Here is a 19,412-nt window from a genome sequence, read left to right on the forward strand (position 1 = left end):
GTGCTCCCACAGGTCTTCTCAACATGCTGCCTTCTTTGTCCTCCCTACCCTACCCATAACACCTACCCATCTTTCAAGTTTAAATTCAGGCATTAGATATAGGTTTAAAAAAAGGTGGAATGGGATTAGCTAGATAGAAGAGTTCCAACAGGCATGCAGGGGATGTAATGGAGGTGAATATGACCTCAGTATATTGTATAAAAGTATGAAATTATCAAATATGTAAACTAATGCTTAAGGTGCTTTTAGCTTCATGTGCTAAGGTAGGAGGCATGATGGCTGTCACCTGTGTGCTTTAGACACCTACTCGATGTGCATGACCAAGCTCAGAAGTAAGAACTATGAATCTGAGGTTTAGTGTCAGGAGACAAGTCTCAAAGGCTAGTTTGGAAGAGGCCTCATGACCCACTCAGACCTTCTTCCCTTGTGTCTTTGTTGTGTTAGCATCCTGGATCTCATCTGTGTTAGGCAATGGTGGTCTTCAGCGTTGGGGATAGAGACTAGGTTTTATATACATGAATATTCAAATTAGATCATCATACACATGTCATACAAATGTTAAGCAAAACCAAAGTTGCTCCTTATGGGTTGTAATCAGTAGGAAACCACAGAGCTTTCTGCAAAGCCTGCAGGCTCTTCTACCTCAGGAAAAAGTGTCTGTAGGGGGCTGAATGATGGGCTAATAAGAGGGAGCTTGCGTTCTGCTGTTTGGTCCATCAAGTGTTTGGCATATATTACTTTCTGTCAAAAATGGGAACCCGTCACTTTCAAGGCTGTAAAATAAAGATTGTTCTCATGTATACTAGAGAAAGCTTTGTGGGTCTATCAGGTTAGGCTCTGTCATTTCAAGCCAAATCCTGACTGGCAGGCCTGGCTCTAAGCCTGTCTCCTTGGTAGTGTAGCAGAGCTTCTTTGAACATAGTGTTACATGGTTTCTGGGTTGCTGTGTCCCCCAAGTTTAAGGTGTGATAGAGGGAAATTGCACGTAGAAGCCAGTTACACAGGTTCAATGGTGTTCTGGATGATCTCGACATTTCTGATTTCTTTCCTAGTATACTAGACTTAACTAGATTTAATGTCTGACTCTTCTTCCTGCATCTCTCCTGGGCTGGGATTATAGTTGTGTACCACCACTTACAGTTTATGAAGTTCCAGGGATTGGTACAAAGCTTGGAGCATGCCTGGCAAATTTTCTACCAACTGACCTACATCTCCAAACTATAGACTTATTTTGATATTCTGTTGCTTATTGCTGGCTTCTTTAATGCTTAGGGAAGACTACCTGTGTCTCCTAGGATCCATATCCTTGGTGAGACTCATTCTGGATCCTGGATAATCAGAGAATGGCCTTTAACATTGGCATTTGGTCCCACCCAAGGCCCTTTTCAGCAAGATCCTCTGATGGCAGCATGTATTGAAGAAACAACTCTGCTGGTAATAAGTGTGTTGAAAACAACCAGTTTTCACTGGTTTTACCACTGGTAAAATGATGTAGAGATAGCTTTCAGATCAAATACATTAGACTAAATGACCCAGTTCCTGGAAACATATATGACAGCTCCTAGTGAGGGAAAAAGTTACTTTGTGTCTCCTTTTCTCCCTCCTGCGTATGTATGTGACTAGTCTTTATATCACATGGGAATAGTGAGGGGCAGGCATGCCCAATGCCTTCGGAAGCAGGATGTCTTCTCTGTTTTTATAGTTAGTTACCTAATGAGGCTGCTGTTCTCGTGTGTCCCCTTTGCTGTGTGCTCTACTTTCTCCTACCTACTCTTGGATCTTACTGTCTTCTCTCTGTTCACTTTTATGTCTTTAATTCATGCATCCAAATAACCATTCACTAAATAACATCAGGATCGTCTACAGCTTTCCCCAGAGGTTCTTTTACCTTAGAGTGTTGTTTACATATTAGAGCTGGGTCCATGGGATGTGTAAGACAAAGTAGTAAGAGACCTCTGGGATCTTCTAGGCCTGCGAGCATGTCAGCACCATCTCCCGATTTCTCTTTATACTACATGTTTGGAAACCACCACATAGCTTTGATCTTGTAGTAGATTATGTAAAGCACTTCATGATCTTTTATTTTGCCACCCAGCACATGAATTTTACATTTGCTCTTACTTATAGGGAAATCAGTCTATTTCTGTCCCCCAGCAAATGGCTTTTCAAGTAAAATAAATGTTCACTCACATTAATGAGCACTCAGCGGTGAGCTCAGAGGGTGGATGTTAACAACGGGCCTTGGCCTGTGGCGGGCGCTATATGCTAGTTGTTCACTCTGCTGCTACCACCACCTAGAAAATAATGGCAAACAACAATCACCAGAAAGGTTTTTAATGCAAAGTAGAATTGTGCTTTTTCAGGTGAACACAGTGTTTGCTTTGCGGTAACTAGCACAGCTTCTTTCTTATTTTTTTGAGACGTATCCCGCTTCCTCATCTTGACTCTCCTGTTCTACAGTGGGATGCAGGACAAGTATAGTCCTCCATGCAGTGCTTCTGGGACACCTCTCTGTCTTGTGATATCTTACTGAAGGGATCAATGAATGCTTACATTCTTTTCTCTGTTATGTGTCCTTCTGTGACTTTGCAGTTGACATGTCAAAATGCAAGTGACGGGACTGAGATGAGTCAAAAGAGTGCTTGTCATGCAAGGTTGAGGACCATCTTTGATGTCTCAAAACCCATGTTAAAACAAAACAAAACAAAAAACAATGAAACAAAACAGCCAGGTACAGCAGCAAATGGCAGTACTCCCAGCACTGTGGAGTTAGACACAAGAGGATACCTGGGTTTGATTCACTGATCGGTCTTCAGAGTCAGTGGAGCTCCTGCTTCAGTAAGAGACCCTGTCTAAAAATTAAAGTGAGGATGGATTAAGGAAGACACCTTGTTCAGATTGGATCTCAGGCCTCCACACATGTGTGCATGGAAATGCATGCACACATACACACCCATTTATACACACACATACACACACCCTACAAGTGGTTGTATTTTATAGACATTTGTGTTAGTAATAAAACCTGCTAAGTGATGATATTTAATTACAAACAGCCCTCCCTCCTCTTATTCAGTGCCTGTTCAGTCCCTCAGTCATTGTGGTGACACTTTGTCATGCATCATTTCTTAGGCCTTGCCTAAGATCACATGACTGCTAGTATATGACTGAGCCAGAGTGGCAGATTCTGTTTGTTCTCTTTTGCAGGGGATAGTGAGCTAGTTGATCTTGCTATATAGCCCAGGCTAACCTTAGGCTCCTGCTCAGCTCTAAGACCCTTCTGGGATAAGTCACAGTCTTTATATCAGGTCCTGTGGATCACCTTTCCCTATGTGCATTGGTAATTGGTTTGAATCCTTGCTGTATTCCCAGGTATTGAACTAACCAATGGTCTTTCTGTGTTCTTAAGCATCCCAGAATTTTCTCAGGATCAAATTGCCATAGTATGGTAGAATTACTGTGATTTAACATCAGTTATTGGCATGTTTCCTAATGTTAGTTTTGACTGACATGTGTGCCATCCTGTGGAACCTGTTTTATTCTGGAGGATGTTTGATGTTTCTTGGCAATTCTGGTGATTGAAACAGTGTGTGAACTAGAAAAATTCCACCTTTCACTTATCCACAAAGTAGCCTTTGGTGATGACAGTGAGAAAACTGATGGCCCTGAGTGGCTTTGGCCCTTCCCTTTCTCTAGCCTCTTTCTTGCAGATAAAAAGCACCCAAGGAACTGACACTGTATAGCTCTTTTGGGGGGCAGTTTTTTACATATGACTCATGTTCTAGGTTTCTTTCTACTCCTGTGAACAATAAATAAATAAAACAAATAAACAAATAAAAACACCCTGACCAAAAGCAATGTAGGGGAAGGAAGACATTATGAGTCTTTCAGCCCAAGTTTTAGTCCATCTTTCAGGGTAGGTCAAGGCAGGAACCCAAGCAGCTAATCTCATCACATTGAAGGTCAAGCAAAAAAGAATAAACACATCCTTTTATGATGGTTTTCTTTAGATAGTTTTGTCCCCTCTTATACTACTGAGGACCTCTTGCCTAGGGAATGGTGCTTCCCTTGGTGGGCTGGCTCTTCCTGAATCAGTTAACAATGAAGACATGCCCATAGGCCAGCTAACCTGATCTAGATAACTCATCATAAAGATCTTTCCCCAAGTGATTCAAGTTTGTGTCTAGGTGACAGTTAAAACTAGCACAGCTCATACTTAATCATTTTATTTTAGATATTTTATTTTATGTGTATGAGGGTTTTGCCTACAAGAAAGTATGTGAACTATGAGTGTGTCTGGTGCCCACGGTGGTCAGAAGATGATTCCAATTCCCTAGATCCTCTGGAACTGGAGTAACAGATGATTGTGGATCACCATATGGGTCCTGGGAATGGAACTTTGTTTCTCCACAAGAGCAACAAGTGCTTTTAATGATAAGCTATCTATTCAGCACCTCACAACTGAGATTTTTTTTTTAATAAGTGGTAAAGTCCTATGTTTCTAGATCTTATTTAGCCCAGTCATGAAGAATCTTACCTTTCCTTCTGTTTCTTTCTGCAGGATGATGAAGTGGTTCTGCAGTGCACAGCGACCATCCACAAAGAACAGCAAAAGCTGTGCTTGGCAGCAGAAGGATTTGGCAACAGACTTTGTTTCTTGGAGTCTACTTCCAATTCTAAGGTGGGTTGAAAGCTCACAAGACTGATGGAGTATTCTAGTTCTACTCATGGTAGTGAGTTTGTGTTCGAGCACTCGTTGTTTACTATGGAACAAGCAATATATAAACTAAACAGGGTAGAAAAAAATATTTTTACTTCTTAATCTGAAAACTTTTAGTCTCTCTGGGTTGCAGAGCCCTGGGATGCATTTGCTCATGGCCGTGGAAAAGGCTTTGGCCCATGATGGCTATTCTGTAATGGAGAAGCAAATGTGTGCATAAATGATGTGACTTCAGAGTAGAGAAAGGCCTGGAAGGAAAGCAGAGCAATCAGAAAGACAGGGATCAGGGCAGGTCTTGTTCTTCTATAGCGCTTTGGGGGAAGTAGTGATGGTTGAGCAGGCCAGCATCAAGTGACTAAGTTCTTGAAATTTGCACCAAGCAGAACCAAATCATGCAATGTCTCTTGGGCAAGAATGTGTAAGCAGAATGGTTAACTAGCACCAAGTGACCTGCTGTAGTAGAAGAAATTTCTAAGAATGACCTAGAACCTGGGATGGTGAGGAGTCCAGGTTTCTTTGTAATGCCATGGGAGACTATGGGGGTGGGGCCCTGGAGTGGCAGTGGTTCCATTTGTTTGAAGGACTCTGAAGACTCTCAAGGCTCTTATAGGGAATTGGCACTATGGAGAGTGAGTGTAAAGGTTGGGAGATAAGCAGGAAGGAGCTTGCTTTGTCTGAGTGGTAGCTGAGTCTTCCTCTCACTGGGAGCAATGGCGGTGGGAAGTATGACTGGATTTGGACTATGCTCCATGAACAACCTTGGGGAAAGGGAGGAAAGAGAGATTTCTGGGAGACACAAAATGAGTGAGAACATAGCCTATGAAGCTCTTGTGTAGTGCTTGTGGTTTATAGAGTTCTTGGTGTGCATAATCTCATTTAGATTCCACCATAAGAGAATGTATGTATTGTGATCATTCATTATACAAATAAAGAACTGGAAATGAATATCAAGTCCTAGACTTGAAATATTCAACATTTATAAAACACTGTTGGCAAGGGATATGCTTGCTTATATCATTGGGTATTAGCCCAACATTAGGGCTTTAAATATTTGATTAATCCTTTATGACACATTGCCTTTTTAATTCTGTAAAACAACAGTGAATATATATGTGAAATGTTTATTATAGTCATTTATGCCAAGTGAAATTCCTAACATTATAACAATCAATGTTAGATGTTTTATACACCTGTTTTTTGAGAGGGATATAGTTAAGTACATGTTAAGAATAATATATATATATATATATATGGAGAGAGGGAAAGAGAGAGAGAGTGTGTGTGTGTGTGTGTAAAGGTCTCATGTAGCTCAGGCTGGACTTGAACTTGCCAGGTAGACCAAGAATGCCCATGAACTTATAATGCTTCTGTTTCCATCTCCTGGTGCTGATATTTCATGTGTGCCCCCAACACACCTGGTTTCTATAGGGATGGATTTGAACTTAGTTCTTTATGGATGCTAGGTAAACATTCAGCTGAGTGAGCTTCATCCCAAGTCCTCCCTTATATTTATTTTAATTTGACAAATTTCATTAGAACACTCTCTTTGTAAAATTTACTGTGATGGGTCCAGTTATAAAAACTATTCTTCAAGAACTAGCATTTTCAAATTTACCATTTTTGTAGAGGCTAGAACAAGTTTCTTTGAAAATGTGTGTGTGTGTGTTTGCTACATTCCTATATATGCATTATGTGTGTGCATCATGTATGTACCTGGTACCCTAGAAGGTCAGAAGGCAGCATCAAATCCCCTGGGATTTAGTTATAGGCAGTTATGAGCCACTATATGGGTGCTGGGCACCAAACTCAGGTCCTCTGGAAGAGCATCTCTTAACCTCTGAGCCATGTGTTCAGCTGGTAACCCGGCATTTGACTCTCCTCATTACATCAAACATTGTATTAGATGATGTTTTGATTCTTTGCTAAGGGAGTTGATTTCTGACTCTAAAAATTAGTATTCCGGGTTAGGGAGATAACTTACTTGGTAAAAAAAGTACTTGCACATTCAAGGACGTGAGTTTCATCTTCAGAATCCACATTAAAAAATAATTGGCTTGGTGGTCCACACTTGCAGTCTAGGCATTGGGAAGTCAGAGACAGGTAGGTCCCTGGGGTTCACTGACCAAACAGCCTCGTCTGGTTGAAGAGTTGCAGACTAGTGAGGGACCCTGCCTCAAAACTTTAAAAAAGTATGGATAGCACCTAAGGAATGACATCCAAGTGGTTTTTGTTCTCCTCACATAGAGATATACACTCAAATTAATATTCCTAGTTCAATAACGGTATACCTAATGACAAGCATTCTTAGCAGGAGAACTTGACTCTGTACTTGCTATAGATGACCGAATGAACTGAATATTTAATCCATTTGTTTTTGTGGTATCTTACATGCTTTCCTAGAAGCAAGAATGAAAAGTTGCATTGTGTTATTCAGAGTGTAGAATTAAAGATAAAGCTAACACTGGACAGAGCACTGAGCTCTTTGTTTTTTCTTATCTTGTTACAAACTAAACCCCTCAGGTTGCTGGATGATCCACCATGGCTCCTGTCCTTACCTTATTTCAGTTTTTTAAATTTAATTTTTAAAAATTTCTCTTAGTTTACTTTATGTCCTCATCACAATTCCCCTCTTGCCTTTCTTCTTAGTCCCACCCTTACAAATCCCCCCTCCCATTGCCCTCTCTCTTTCTCAGAGAAGGAGAACCCCTTTGGGTACAGCAGGCCTAGGCACATCCTTTCCCACTGGGCCACAACTAGGGAGTCCAGTTAGGGAAGGGGGTCCAATGGCCGGAAACAGAGACTGAGACAGCCCCCGTTCCACTTGTTAGGGGAACCACATAAAGACCAAGCTGCACATTGCTACAAATGTGTAGGGGTTCTAGGTCCAGCTCCTGTATGCTTCCTGGTTGGTGGCCCAGAGCTCTGTGAGCATCTGTGAGTTAAAGGTTAGTTAACTTTGTGGGTCCTTTTGTGGTGCCTTTGACTCCTCTGACTTGCTCACTTATATCCCCCCACTCTTCCATAAGACTCCCTGGGCTCTGCCTGATGTTTGGCTGTGAGCCTCTCCATATGCTTTCATCCACTGCTGGATGCAGCTTCTCAGGGGGACAGTTCTGCTAGGTTTCTGTCTGCAAGCATAGCAGAGTATCATTAATAGTGTGTGGGGTTGGCTCTCTCACATGGGATGGGTCTCAACTTGGGTCAGTCATTAGTTGGGTTGTTCCCCCAGTCTCTGCTCTATCTTTAACCCTACACATCTTGTAGGCAAGACAAATTTTGGATTGAAGGTTTGTGGGTGGATTGATGTCACCTTCCGTCCTCTGGAAATCCTGCCTGGCTACAGGAGGTAGCCATTTCAGTCTCTATATCTAAGCTAGCGTAACCCCAGTAGACTCCCCACATCCCCTTTCATTCCAGGCCCTAGCTAGTCACCAGAGAGCTCCCCATTTCAATTCTCACCCCCAGGCCTCTCTCATTTCTTTTTCCCTACACCCGCTCACCTTCTCTGTTTCCTTCCCCCCCTACCTAGTTCCCTCTCTCCATCCACCCTAGATGACTAGGTATGCATATGCTCCCATGTTCATGTAGAGTTGGGACTCTGGACTTTGGTTTTTAGGACTTTAGCAACTTTGCAGCAGACACTTATTGCTGATAAAAATAAGGGAAAGCGGTTGTTCGTCAAAGCCCCACGAAGCAGCCTCTCTTCAGGGTCACCTTTCCCAAATTACCATTGTAGCCCTCACTTTAGTGTGTGTGTTTGTGTGTGTGTGTGTTTTGTTGTCTGTATTTCTAGGATGCACCACTTGGTCTGTACCCTGACAATCTTTATAGGGCATTGCTTTCCAGAGTCTATGCTGATGTTCTTGCCTCTCTATATGAAACCTTGAACCTTTGGGGACCAGATTTAACTCCTTTGTTGACTTTCCGTGACAAGCATGGTTCCCTGAAGTAAAAAAAAAAAAAAAAAAAAAAATTTAATAAGTTATGACAAAGAGACAGAACTGCAGGGCTCAGTTCCTGATTCTAATATGTAAATACTGCTGGAGCATTGTATTTCACCTGCATGTATCTGGATTTCACTTCAACCAGTAGAAAAAATGGGATGTAGTTTCCCCTTCTCCAATTGGTGTCTCCTGCGTTTATCATGAAATAAGGAGTGATGTCGGCAATAACCAGTCATACTCTATAAATTATATATGAACGCCTGGAAGCAGTCCCAGAAATAGCTCAAGCCATAGCATCTTTCCATCAAAGGCTGCCTCATTGGGGAGTTTAAGCTTTATGTTCCTAAGATGTTTATTCAGGCTCATCTTCTCCTGGAAGAGAAGATTTGAAATATCAAGGTAGATTTTCCTGCAGAAAATATAAATGTCTATGAATTTACATCTGACGACATGATTGCTTATTCCTCACTCAGCATGACACGTATTTGCTGTGTATCCCTTATACAAATGGCATTTCATTTTTGCCTCTATAGAGTTGGGAAGTTGGACTATGATTTTGGGGCACTAGCAACTTTGAGGCAGAAGTCAATTATTAAAATTTTAGACAGTTAGCGGCTGGAGAGGTGGCTTCGTGGTTAAGAGTTCTCATGGCTGCCAGACTGGGCTGTAGTAGGGTTACCAGTACCTACATGAAGCAACAGTCATGTCCACAACCACAGCCTCCCCCAGGATAAAAGGCCTTTAGACCCGATAATTAAGAAATACACTAGGAAATAAATCTTGGGTCGAAGGAGAAGCAAAGTAAAAGGAATACAAAATTTTGTTTCTTGAGCACAATGATAAAGTGTGGTGTCTCAGAATATGTGAGATGTAGCAAAGAACTGAAGACAACATTAACATTAAATTCACAAGTTCTTAAAAGTGAAAAAAAGCCCCAAAACTAAGTAGGCAAGTAAGAAAAAAAAATACAAAATAAGCATAGGAGAGCAAGATGGAGGAGCAGTGAGCTTAATGGATGGATTAGTTAGTTTAAAAACTAGTTCTGTGAAAGAAAAGCAGTGGAAAAACCAGTGATTAATTTAATCAAAAAGGATACGATCTCAAATATTCTAATGTTACTTCCACATGAGTTGAAGGGATATATAATCCAAAGAGAGGAAATTAAGTCATAAGGAAAAACTTGCCTACTTGTATGCAAATGAATTTTAAATTATTCATGAAATGAATAGTTTGTAGTCCAGACTAATCACATACTACTGATCTTACTGCCTCAGCCTCTCTCTCTGAGTCTGGGACTACAGATACTCACAACCATGCTTAGAGCCCTATTTTAGTATTTTAAATATATAAATAGAATAGCACTGTGTGGTAGGTCATACTAGAAATTCTAATACTTGGACTGCTGGGTCAGAAATGTGATGAGTTCCCAGTCATCCTGAGCTACATGGGGAGTCCGAGGCAAGCCTAGGCTACAAAGTAAGACCCAATCTCAATGCAATCCTGTGTTCTGCTTCTTTGTATGGATTCTAGGGATTGGCTTGAGGTCCTTGAGTTTGCAAGGCAAGCACTTTGCAGCCTGAGCAAGTTCCACAGTCTTCACAGTTCTGTTAAGGAGATACCGCATGTGGAGTGTAGGCTGCATTACAGAACATGGCCTGCCCTAGCTGGCTTTGCTGATGACCTGGTCATTGTATTAGAAAACCCATGTCTGGCTTACAGATGTGCACAGTAAGGAAACGTGATGGTTCTGATGTTCCATTCTTCCTCCCACTTACCACGACTTTATTGTTTGCAAGATAATTCATTAAGCAATAACCAATTCACTGGATGTGCCCTTTGTGAATTTGCATTGCTCCATGCTGGTGACTTGAATTTCGTGAAGAGATTACTCATGGCTGATGTTTCATAGCTGAGACCAGGTATATTTAACCATGAGAAAACTAAAACTTAATACTCTTTTGTGCTTTTACATACGAAGACCAGAATATCAGTAGTCAACTCAAATGCCCAACCCCCAGCCCCTCTGTGAGGGCTTTCTATGGTATTTGGTCTTATAGTTTCACTGGAAACTAATCTGGTTGATTCTTCAGTTCCTGATAGGGGGCAGTGTATAGTTCTATGCCATGGTGAATATTTATCTTGTCATATGGTGTCATGAGCTGTTGTCTTCACCCTGTGTAGGGATTAAAATCCATGGCAGCAATCACTTTAGACTTAATGAAGTGGGGCTGGTCAAGTGACTTGTGGGTTAAAGTGCTGCCAATTAGGCATGACCTGCCAGCCGAGTTCTTTCCCTGGGACTCTGATGAAGGAAGGACAGAAATGACTCCCGAAATCTGTCATGAGTCTGGCATGCACACATAAAAATATATGGAATAAAAATGTAAAAAATCATGAGGAGGCCAGGTGGTGGTAGTGCACGCCTTTAATCCCAGTACTTGGGAGGCAGAGGCAGGCAGATCTCTATGTGTTCAAAAAAATCATAGTAATGTATCTAATTTTGTATCAAAGCAATCCAAGTTTTAAAAGATGTTATTAAAAAAAAAAGAGGACAGTTTTTGAATACATGAGTTTGGCTATATAGGAATTTAAAATAGTAAGAAAGATCACAATACTAGGAAGTCATTTCACCTCAAACACAGTAGATCTGATGGAAACCAAGGCCTCTAAGGGAGCACAGTTTGGGAAACATTGTTGTATACAAATGTAACCATCTCATCCGCAGTTTAGGGAGTAGTGCAATCGTAAGAAACTCACTATGACGAAGACTTCCTTTTATGTAATGGTCTTATTGAGACATGCCTTTAATCCCACGCATTTGTTTTTGTGACACAGAGAATGTGTGGGTCTCGCAGCTTCAGACCCTATGTTGCCCAGGCCAGCCCTTGTCCACAGCATACATAAACAGCACTGTTCATTTTGATCAGGTTTCCAAGACTTTTCAATGAGCACTTCCCAGGGGCTGAAGAAATGGCTCGGCGAAAAAGAGCTTTTGTGGCTCTTGCAGAGGACTCAGGATTGATTCCCAGCACCCACACCGTGGCTTGCAACCATCTGTAACTCCTGTTTCATGAGATCTGACATCTTCTTCTGGCCTCTGCAGACACTGCACACACGTGGTACACATACATATAACGTAGGCCAAACACATACACATACATTGAAAGAGAAAGAAAGCTTCCCATTTCTCGCAGTTTCTCTGGTACCGCTTTAATTACAAGTATTTCTTCCCCATAATGGGACATGAAAAAGCAGAATTTTATCTCTGGTGACTTCTCATTTCAGGATATTATTCACCCCATCAATAATGCATGGGACCATCAATGATGCATGACAGTTGTGCTATTCCCGATGAACTGCTCTTCTTATTCAAGTGGGAAAATTTGAATAATAAAAATGTCAGTATGAGATAAATGCTAGATGATGTAAGAAAGGTTGGCTTTAAAACGAGGTTTGTGCAACATCTTAAACTTCAGAAGCTTCTTTCACAGCATGTTTCCCCCAGTGTTTAATTGAAATAATAAAGCATGCTAGGGGAAAACAAATACTAGTATTACTGTCGTTTTGTTTATTATTCATTTCGGCTTTTAGGGGATTCTGTCTGCGCAGGAAGGGACGCAAAAGAAAGAGCAGCATGCTGGAGAAGAAAGTGAATTTTCCAACAATCGCTTTTGCTTCCCACTGTCCCAGTGTAGTGTTATATGCTACTCATTTCCAGTATTTTAACAGGAAAGAAAAGTAGGCGGTGTGTTTGGAAGAAAGAAAATATCTCTATGAGGGCTGGGGAGATGACACCATTAATAAAGTGCTTGGCTTGTAAGTTCCATTCCCAGAACCCATTGGGGAAAAAACTGGCCGTGGTGGCACATGCTTGCCAAACCTAGTGCTGGGGAGGCAGAGGCAGGCCATGCTCTGAAGCCTGCTGTCTGGCTCAACTAGTCTACTTGGTGAACTCTCTTTCGAAAATAAGGTGGCCAGTTTCTGAGGAATGACAGCCCAAGATTGTCTTCTGGTCATACACGTGTGTGTGTGTGTGTGTGTGTGTGTGTGTGTGTGAGCACACTCAAGAAGAAAATTTAGAATAATTGATTTTGTGATTAGATGGCATGCCCATGGCTTGTAACATTCAATTTGGGGTGGGGGTGGGGCAGACAATTACATTGGGATAGAATTGAACAGTGTGTTTCTATTAAGTTACAGGTGAATAATCCTTGTTAGACTTTTAACACTCATTGATGCTGCCAAATTAGGAAAGGATGACTACAAAAAAAAAAAAAAAACCATAATTGTAGAATAAGATGACATCATTGAAATTCTCCATCTAGGAAGCCTTTTATGGAATCCTTAGATATTAAATGCGATGTTAGCATAGCTTTGTGAGCTAAAGATTCATTCTGAGGAACTTTTAAAGGTTGTAAACAATCCTCATTGTGGTTAAGAAAGGGATGCTTGGTTTCCTAGTAAGCTTCTTGCAAGATTTAGAAAATGAAATAAAATGAAAACTTTAGAAGAAATAATTTTACCTATCATCTGGCAGAGATCTCTGCTAAGCATGGGGCAGGTGGGACTGCCTGGAGAAGATCCTCCCCGGGGTTCTCCTCTTGCCCATGGAGTCCCTCCAAGCACAGGGACAAGATTGTCAGATGCCACAACCTACCTGGTCTGTCTGTGACACACCTGGGTACCATGCTGGCAAGTGAAGTAAACAACAAGGTTATGGTTCTGCCACCTTGGCCACAAGCTCAGTGTCTGCCTGGTGGTGTGGGCTGTGGTTAGCAGGAAGATGGGGATGGCTTGTTAGGTATTAGTGGCCGTGGTTCTGACCAATAGGTGCTAAAGGCCTCTAGGGACAGCCTTCTAGGAATTTCGGGGGGACTGGGTATTTGATGATAGTGTGTCTGTCCCAACATCAGAGAAAAGACAGTTGTAGGGGAAAGAGAATCTTCTAGTCCCATTTTTCATGTGTGTGTGCATGAGTGTGTATTTGTGTATATGTGTGTTTGTGTATCTGTGTGTATATGGTATGTTGTACATGTATATGAATGCATGTTCTTTTAATTTATTAATCATTTTGTTTGTTTACATTTCAAATGTTTCCCCCCTTCCCATCTCCTTCCTCCTCATCCCTTTAGTCCTCTTCTCTGGTGAATCAAGCCTCCACAGGACCAAACGCCTCTCCTCCCACTGAGACCAGATAAGGCAGTCCTCTGCTACATATGTAGCAGGAGCCATGGGTCCCTCCATGTGTATTCTTTGGTTGGTGGTTTAGTCCCTGGGAACTTTGAGGGGTCCGGTTAGTTGATACTGTTGTTCTTCCTATGGAGTTGCAATCCCCTTCAGCTCCTTTAACCCTTCCCCTAACTCTTCCATTGGAGTCCCTAGGCATGGTCCAATGATTGGCTTCCAGTATCTGCAGCTGACTTAGTCAGATGCTGGAAGTGCCTCTCAGAGGACAGCCATACTAGGCTCCTGTTTGCAAGCACATCTTGGCTTTAGCAATAGTGTTGGGCTTTGGTGTCTGTGGATGGAATGGATCCCACAGTCTCAGAATGGCCTTTCCTTTAGCCTCTGTTCCACTTTTGTCCCTGAATTTCCTTTAGACAGGGACAAATCTGGGTTAAAAATTTTGAGATGGGTGGGTGGCCCAATCTCTCCACTGGGGTCCATGTCTATCTACTGGAGGTGGTCTCTTCAGGTTCTGTCTCCCCAATGTTGAGTATTTTGGCTAATGTTATCTCCATTGAGTCCTGGGAGCCTCTTGCATGTCTGGCATCTGGGATTTTCTAGTGGTTCCCCCTGTTTCCCACCCCACTGCTACTTATTTCTATTTGTTCTCCTGGCCCTCTGGACTTCTCTCCTGCCTCTTCCCATAACTGGCCCTTCCCTCCTCTTTTTTCTCCCCCTCCCCCCTCCCACCTCCCATGATTATTTTGTTCCTCCTTCTAAGTGGGTTTGAAGCATCTACACTTTGACCTTCCTTCTTGTAAAGCTTCATGTGGTCTGTGAGTTGTATCGTGGGTATTCTGAACTTTTGGGTTAATATCCACTTATCAGTGAGTACATACCATGTATGTCCTTTTGAGTCTGGGTTATCTCACTCAGGATGATATTTTCTAGTTCCATCCATTTGCCTACAAAGTTCATGAAGTAGTCATTTTTAATAGCTGAGTAGTATTCCATTGTGTAAATGTACCACATTTTCTGTATCCATTCTTCTGTTGAGGGGCATCTGGGTTGTTTCCAGCTTCTGGCTATTTTAAATAAGGCTGCTATGAACATAGTGGCGCACATGTCCTTGTTATATGTTGGGGCACCAGTAATGGTGTAGCTGGGTCTTCAGGTAGAACTATTTCCACTCTTCTGAGGAACTGCCAGACTGATTTCCAAAGTGGTTGTACCAGCTTACAATCCCATCAGCAATGGAGGAGTGTTCCTCTTTCTCCGCATCCTCTCCAGTATCTGCTGTCACCTGAGTTATGATCTTAGCCATTCTGATTGGTGTTAGGTGGAATCTCAGGGTCGTTTTGATTTGCATTTCCCTGATGACTAAGGATGTTGAACATTTCTTTAGATGCTTTTCAGCCATTCAAAATTCCTCAGTTGAGAATTCTTTGTTTAGCTTTGTACCCTATTTTTTAAATAGGGTTCTTTGGTTTTCTGGAGTCTAACTTCTTGAGTTCTTTGTATATTTTGCATATTAGTTAGTAAAGACATGTTTTTGAATGTATATTCTCATACCTAGTCTCTGTAGTAGCATGCCCTGGATATTCTCTATTTTAGCCATCTAAGACTGGAATTACAGTCAGGTTATCACATCCACCCAGGGTTTACATGGGATCTGAACTCAAGACCTCAGTTTTGGGAAGCTCTAAACCACTGACTTTGTTTTCTCCCTGTCCCAAAGTTGTCAGTCTTTGATACTTGAACCTTTGCAGAACAGCCCTGTTGTGCTCAGGGCTCTCATGCTTCTTCTTTTCTAGATCTGAGAGTGTGCTTAGTTGTAGTAGACACATGGCAGCCAGCAGAGCTGGCTTGGCAGCTTTTTCTGGGAAGAGCCAGAGAGTAAATATTTTAGGTATCTTGGGTCATGTTTTTTTCTCAACTCTGACATTTAGCCCCAGAGCAGCTGTAGACAGTCTGCAAATAGATAAGCCTGGCCGTGAGCCTAAAATTGTATTGATGGGCACAGAAATGTGTACTTCAGACATTTTGTGCATATGTGTTTGTGTCTTGTACATGTGTGGGTACATGTACATGAGGTATGCATGATGTGTGTGTCCATGTAGGTGAAGGTCAGAGGTCAAGGTCAGCTGTCTTATCCTGTGGCTCTCCAATTTCTTTTTTTGTGTAGGACCTCACTGAACTAGGAGCTCACTGACTCACTGGGCTGGCTGTCCATTGAGCTGGAAGGTTCCTCTAGAGGCTGCTTCCCCAGTGCTGGGATTATAGGCCTGTGCTACTGCCCCTAGCTCTTATGGTCTTCTGTGGATGTGAATTCATGCTCTTATGCTTGATGGCAAGCACTGAGGTATCCTATCTCCCCAGACACTCAACACACACAGACACACAGACACACAGACACACACACACACACACACACACACACACACACATTCAAGAGGAAATTATCCTCATTTTATGAGATGTAAAAAAATGCAGTGGCCAGATCTGGTGCACAGAAGCAGGCTATATCTGGTCTAATGCCTAGGAAGCATTACCTTTCTGAAGGAGCAGCTGGAACAAATGCCGTAAGACTAATACTCAAAAGTATAACAAAGGGAAATGTCTATGTCAGTTAAAATTTTTTTCCCCCAGAGCTGGAGAGATGGCTCAGCAGCTAAGAGCACAGACTGCTCTTCTAGAGGTCATGAGTTCGACTCCCAGCAACCACATGGTGGCTCACAACCATCTGTAATAGGATCTGATGCCCTCTTCTGGTGTGTCTGAAGACAGCAACAATGTACTAATATATAAAATAAATAAATCTTTAAAAAAAAATTTTATCCCACCTTAAAGCTGAGAGAGAGAGAGAGAGAGAGAGAGAGAGAGAGAGAGAGAGAGAGAGAGAGAGAGGGAGAGAGAACTGGCTTGAAGTATTAGTTGAGTCTTAGCACAGTGGAGACATAGGGCTTGGTGGATATTCTAGACAGTCTAATTCTAGACTCTAATTTTGAAGAGTTAATGTTTTTGAAATCTGAAAGAGACCAAATGGGTTAAAACTCGGGTTGTATAGATCATACATAGAGTGTGGTGCAGAAGCAAGCAAGTGCTCCATCGAGTGGTATGGTGGGTCTTCAGACTCCCTGTCGCCAGCATAGTAATTGAAAGGCGAGAAACAGTGGGCACTTTTTTGAATGCTGCATTCCGTGTCACTTACTTCTGCTTACTGATTTGGTATTCTGAGAACGTGTGGGTACATTCCCCAGAGTATAAATAATCCAATTCAGTTTTCCTGAAAACAAAACATGGGGCCTTTGAATATACTCTACTTTTCTGTTTTCCCAGAACACCCTTGCACACACTTCACTTGAAGGAAGCCACCTCCTCTTTCACTCAGCTGTCAAGCAGGACTTCCTCTGTAAACCTCCTTACACCTGTACTGCATACCCTTCCTCTGAGAGGTCAGGCCTTGGGTCCTCTCTTCTCTCCTCCCTCTCCCATTCCCCTTCCTGCTTTCTTCCCTTTCCCCTCTCCCTCTTCTCTTTTTCTTCCATTCTCTCTTCTTCCCTCTCATTACTCTATCTCTTCTTTTCTCATCAGCTCATTTGTTCCTTGACTTAATTCTCCCTCCATCTTCATCCTTCTAGGCATGCCCAGCAAGGTCAATTCCTTCTGCTCACCCCCGCCCGCCTCCACTTGCTACAGAGTTATATGGTCCTGTCCTTCATGCTTTCTCTAGCCTGGAAAGTACCTGCTGGCAGAGACAACCACTCACCTCTCTCACCTCTCAGAAACTAGTATACTTTTGAGGGAAGGAGTTGCTCAATAAATATATATTGATTTTTAATTTCCTTGTATTCTTTAGACCCATAGCAATACCGATATATCTATTCTGACAGTTCATCAGTTCATTTGGTTTAGAAAAGATTCTTCTATACTCCCATAGTACACAGAGATTGCTTTCCTGCTTTGTGAAATTAATTGAATGCCTTTAGCTTGGCTTGAGTAAACACACTTGTGGCTACAATAATGCCTAATCCTGTGCTGATTGACTATGGGCTTGACGCAGTGCACTTGGACTGGTATTTAATTTACTACTTGATATAAAGTATGATTTTCTATTGTCATACATAATTTAAAGAATAGAAGGCTTTACAGAAAAATTCTGAAGATAGATAATTACAAAAGTTCACATAATTAAAATGCTAGGATCTTCTGCTAGTATAATTTTCTAATATCTGCATGAAATATTTTACCTGCAAACATTGGTATGTGATAACAAAGATCATGACACTGCATTTTAATACAAAATAGAGCAATCATTTTACAAAATTGCTATTTCTGATAAAATTAAAATTTTATGACATAGGCTGACAACCCTCTCTTGGTTATTATCTATCCAAGAGTTATTTATCTGCTTCTGCTCAGAGTCTTGTGTGTTTAGGCATTTTTTTCTCATAACAGAAAATATCTCTCACAACATTTATTTCTCAAATGAAGAAACAACCAAAATTTCTATCAACCAACAAAGGAATATTATATAGTTAAAAAATAAATTATTCATTTGTTTCTATAATGACTAGGATACTGTCACTCAAGGCCTCAAGTGTCTTGGTCATGGACTCTTAGCACTGAGTGACATTCTTGATTATGAATTTATTAATCTATGTGACACAGAATCATTAGATAAAAAGATAGAAGTAACAACAAACAATAATAACAACAACCCAAACACATCTCAGTTGGTAAAGTAGTTGAACAGGTAGATGGGAATTTCTGTAGACATATATAGATGTGTTTCTTCCTTAAAATAAATGACCACATTTCACTTTGCACTTGTGATGTTAGTTAAATGGTAGTAGAAAAAGTCTGAAGAACAGATTAAGTACTTTAATTGGTAAAGTTTATTGCTTGTGAATTATACTTAAATAAAACTGATTTTTAAAAAACAGTTCCAAGAATTATAAACATTAAGGCAAAACAAACTTTTATTTCACAACATTGAAAGGAAAGATTTTCAGATACTGACAGATACCATAATACATCATAAAACAAACAAGCAGAACAAACACTGTAATACATAAAACAAATGCGCAGAACAACTGGATGAAGCTCAGATTGGGGAACGAAGTTTTAAACTGAACAGGTAAAATATGAAGAATTTCCCTCTGGAGAATGAACAGATAGATATTCTGTTCATTCATAATGAGAAAAGAGCATCTGGGTAGACAAAATACTTCAAGTACTTGAAATGTCTCTAAGAGAGGATGCTCACACAGCTTCCTAATGTTTTGAAAGGTGTTTGGCAGTGTTCATGATGATCAATGAGAAAAAGGGAATCACACTGTGGTGAATCACATGTGACACTGGAGAAAGGTTACAAGCATGGCTGTGTATCACGGTGACCATGGGGAATCCTCACACATTTCTGATAGGACTGTAAATCCATACAACCTCTTTAGAAAGTTTCTCTCTCTCTCTCTCTCTCTCTCTCTCTCTCTCTCTCTCTCTCTCTCTCTCACACACACACACACACACACAGACACACATAGACACACACATGCACACATACAGACATGCACACACAC

At 41.3% G+C, this 19,412-nt stretch overlaps 1 protein-coding gene across 1 annotated transcript in view; it reads left to right on the forward strand.

Annotated features, from left to right (window-relative positions):
• Positions 1-19,412, forward strand: part of Ryr2 (ryanodine receptor 2) — a 566,557-nt gene that overhangs the window by 157,372 nt on the left and 389,773 nt on the right. The window contains exon 2 of the mRNA XM_076939363.1: positions 4,562-4,681. Within this exon, the coding sequence (XP_076795478.1) occupies positions 4,562-4,681 (120 nt within the window). The remainder of the gene's footprint in view (positions 1-4,561; positions 4,682-19,412) is intronic.

The sequence above is a fragment of the Arvicanthis niloticus genome, chromosome 8 (genome assembly GCF_011762505.2).
Source record: "Arvicanthis niloticus isolate mArvNil1 chromosome 8, mArvNil1.pat.X, whole genome shotgun sequence".
Lineage (NCBI taxonomy): Eukaryota > Metazoa > Chordata > Mammalia > Rodentia > Muridae > Arvicanthis > Arvicanthis niloticus.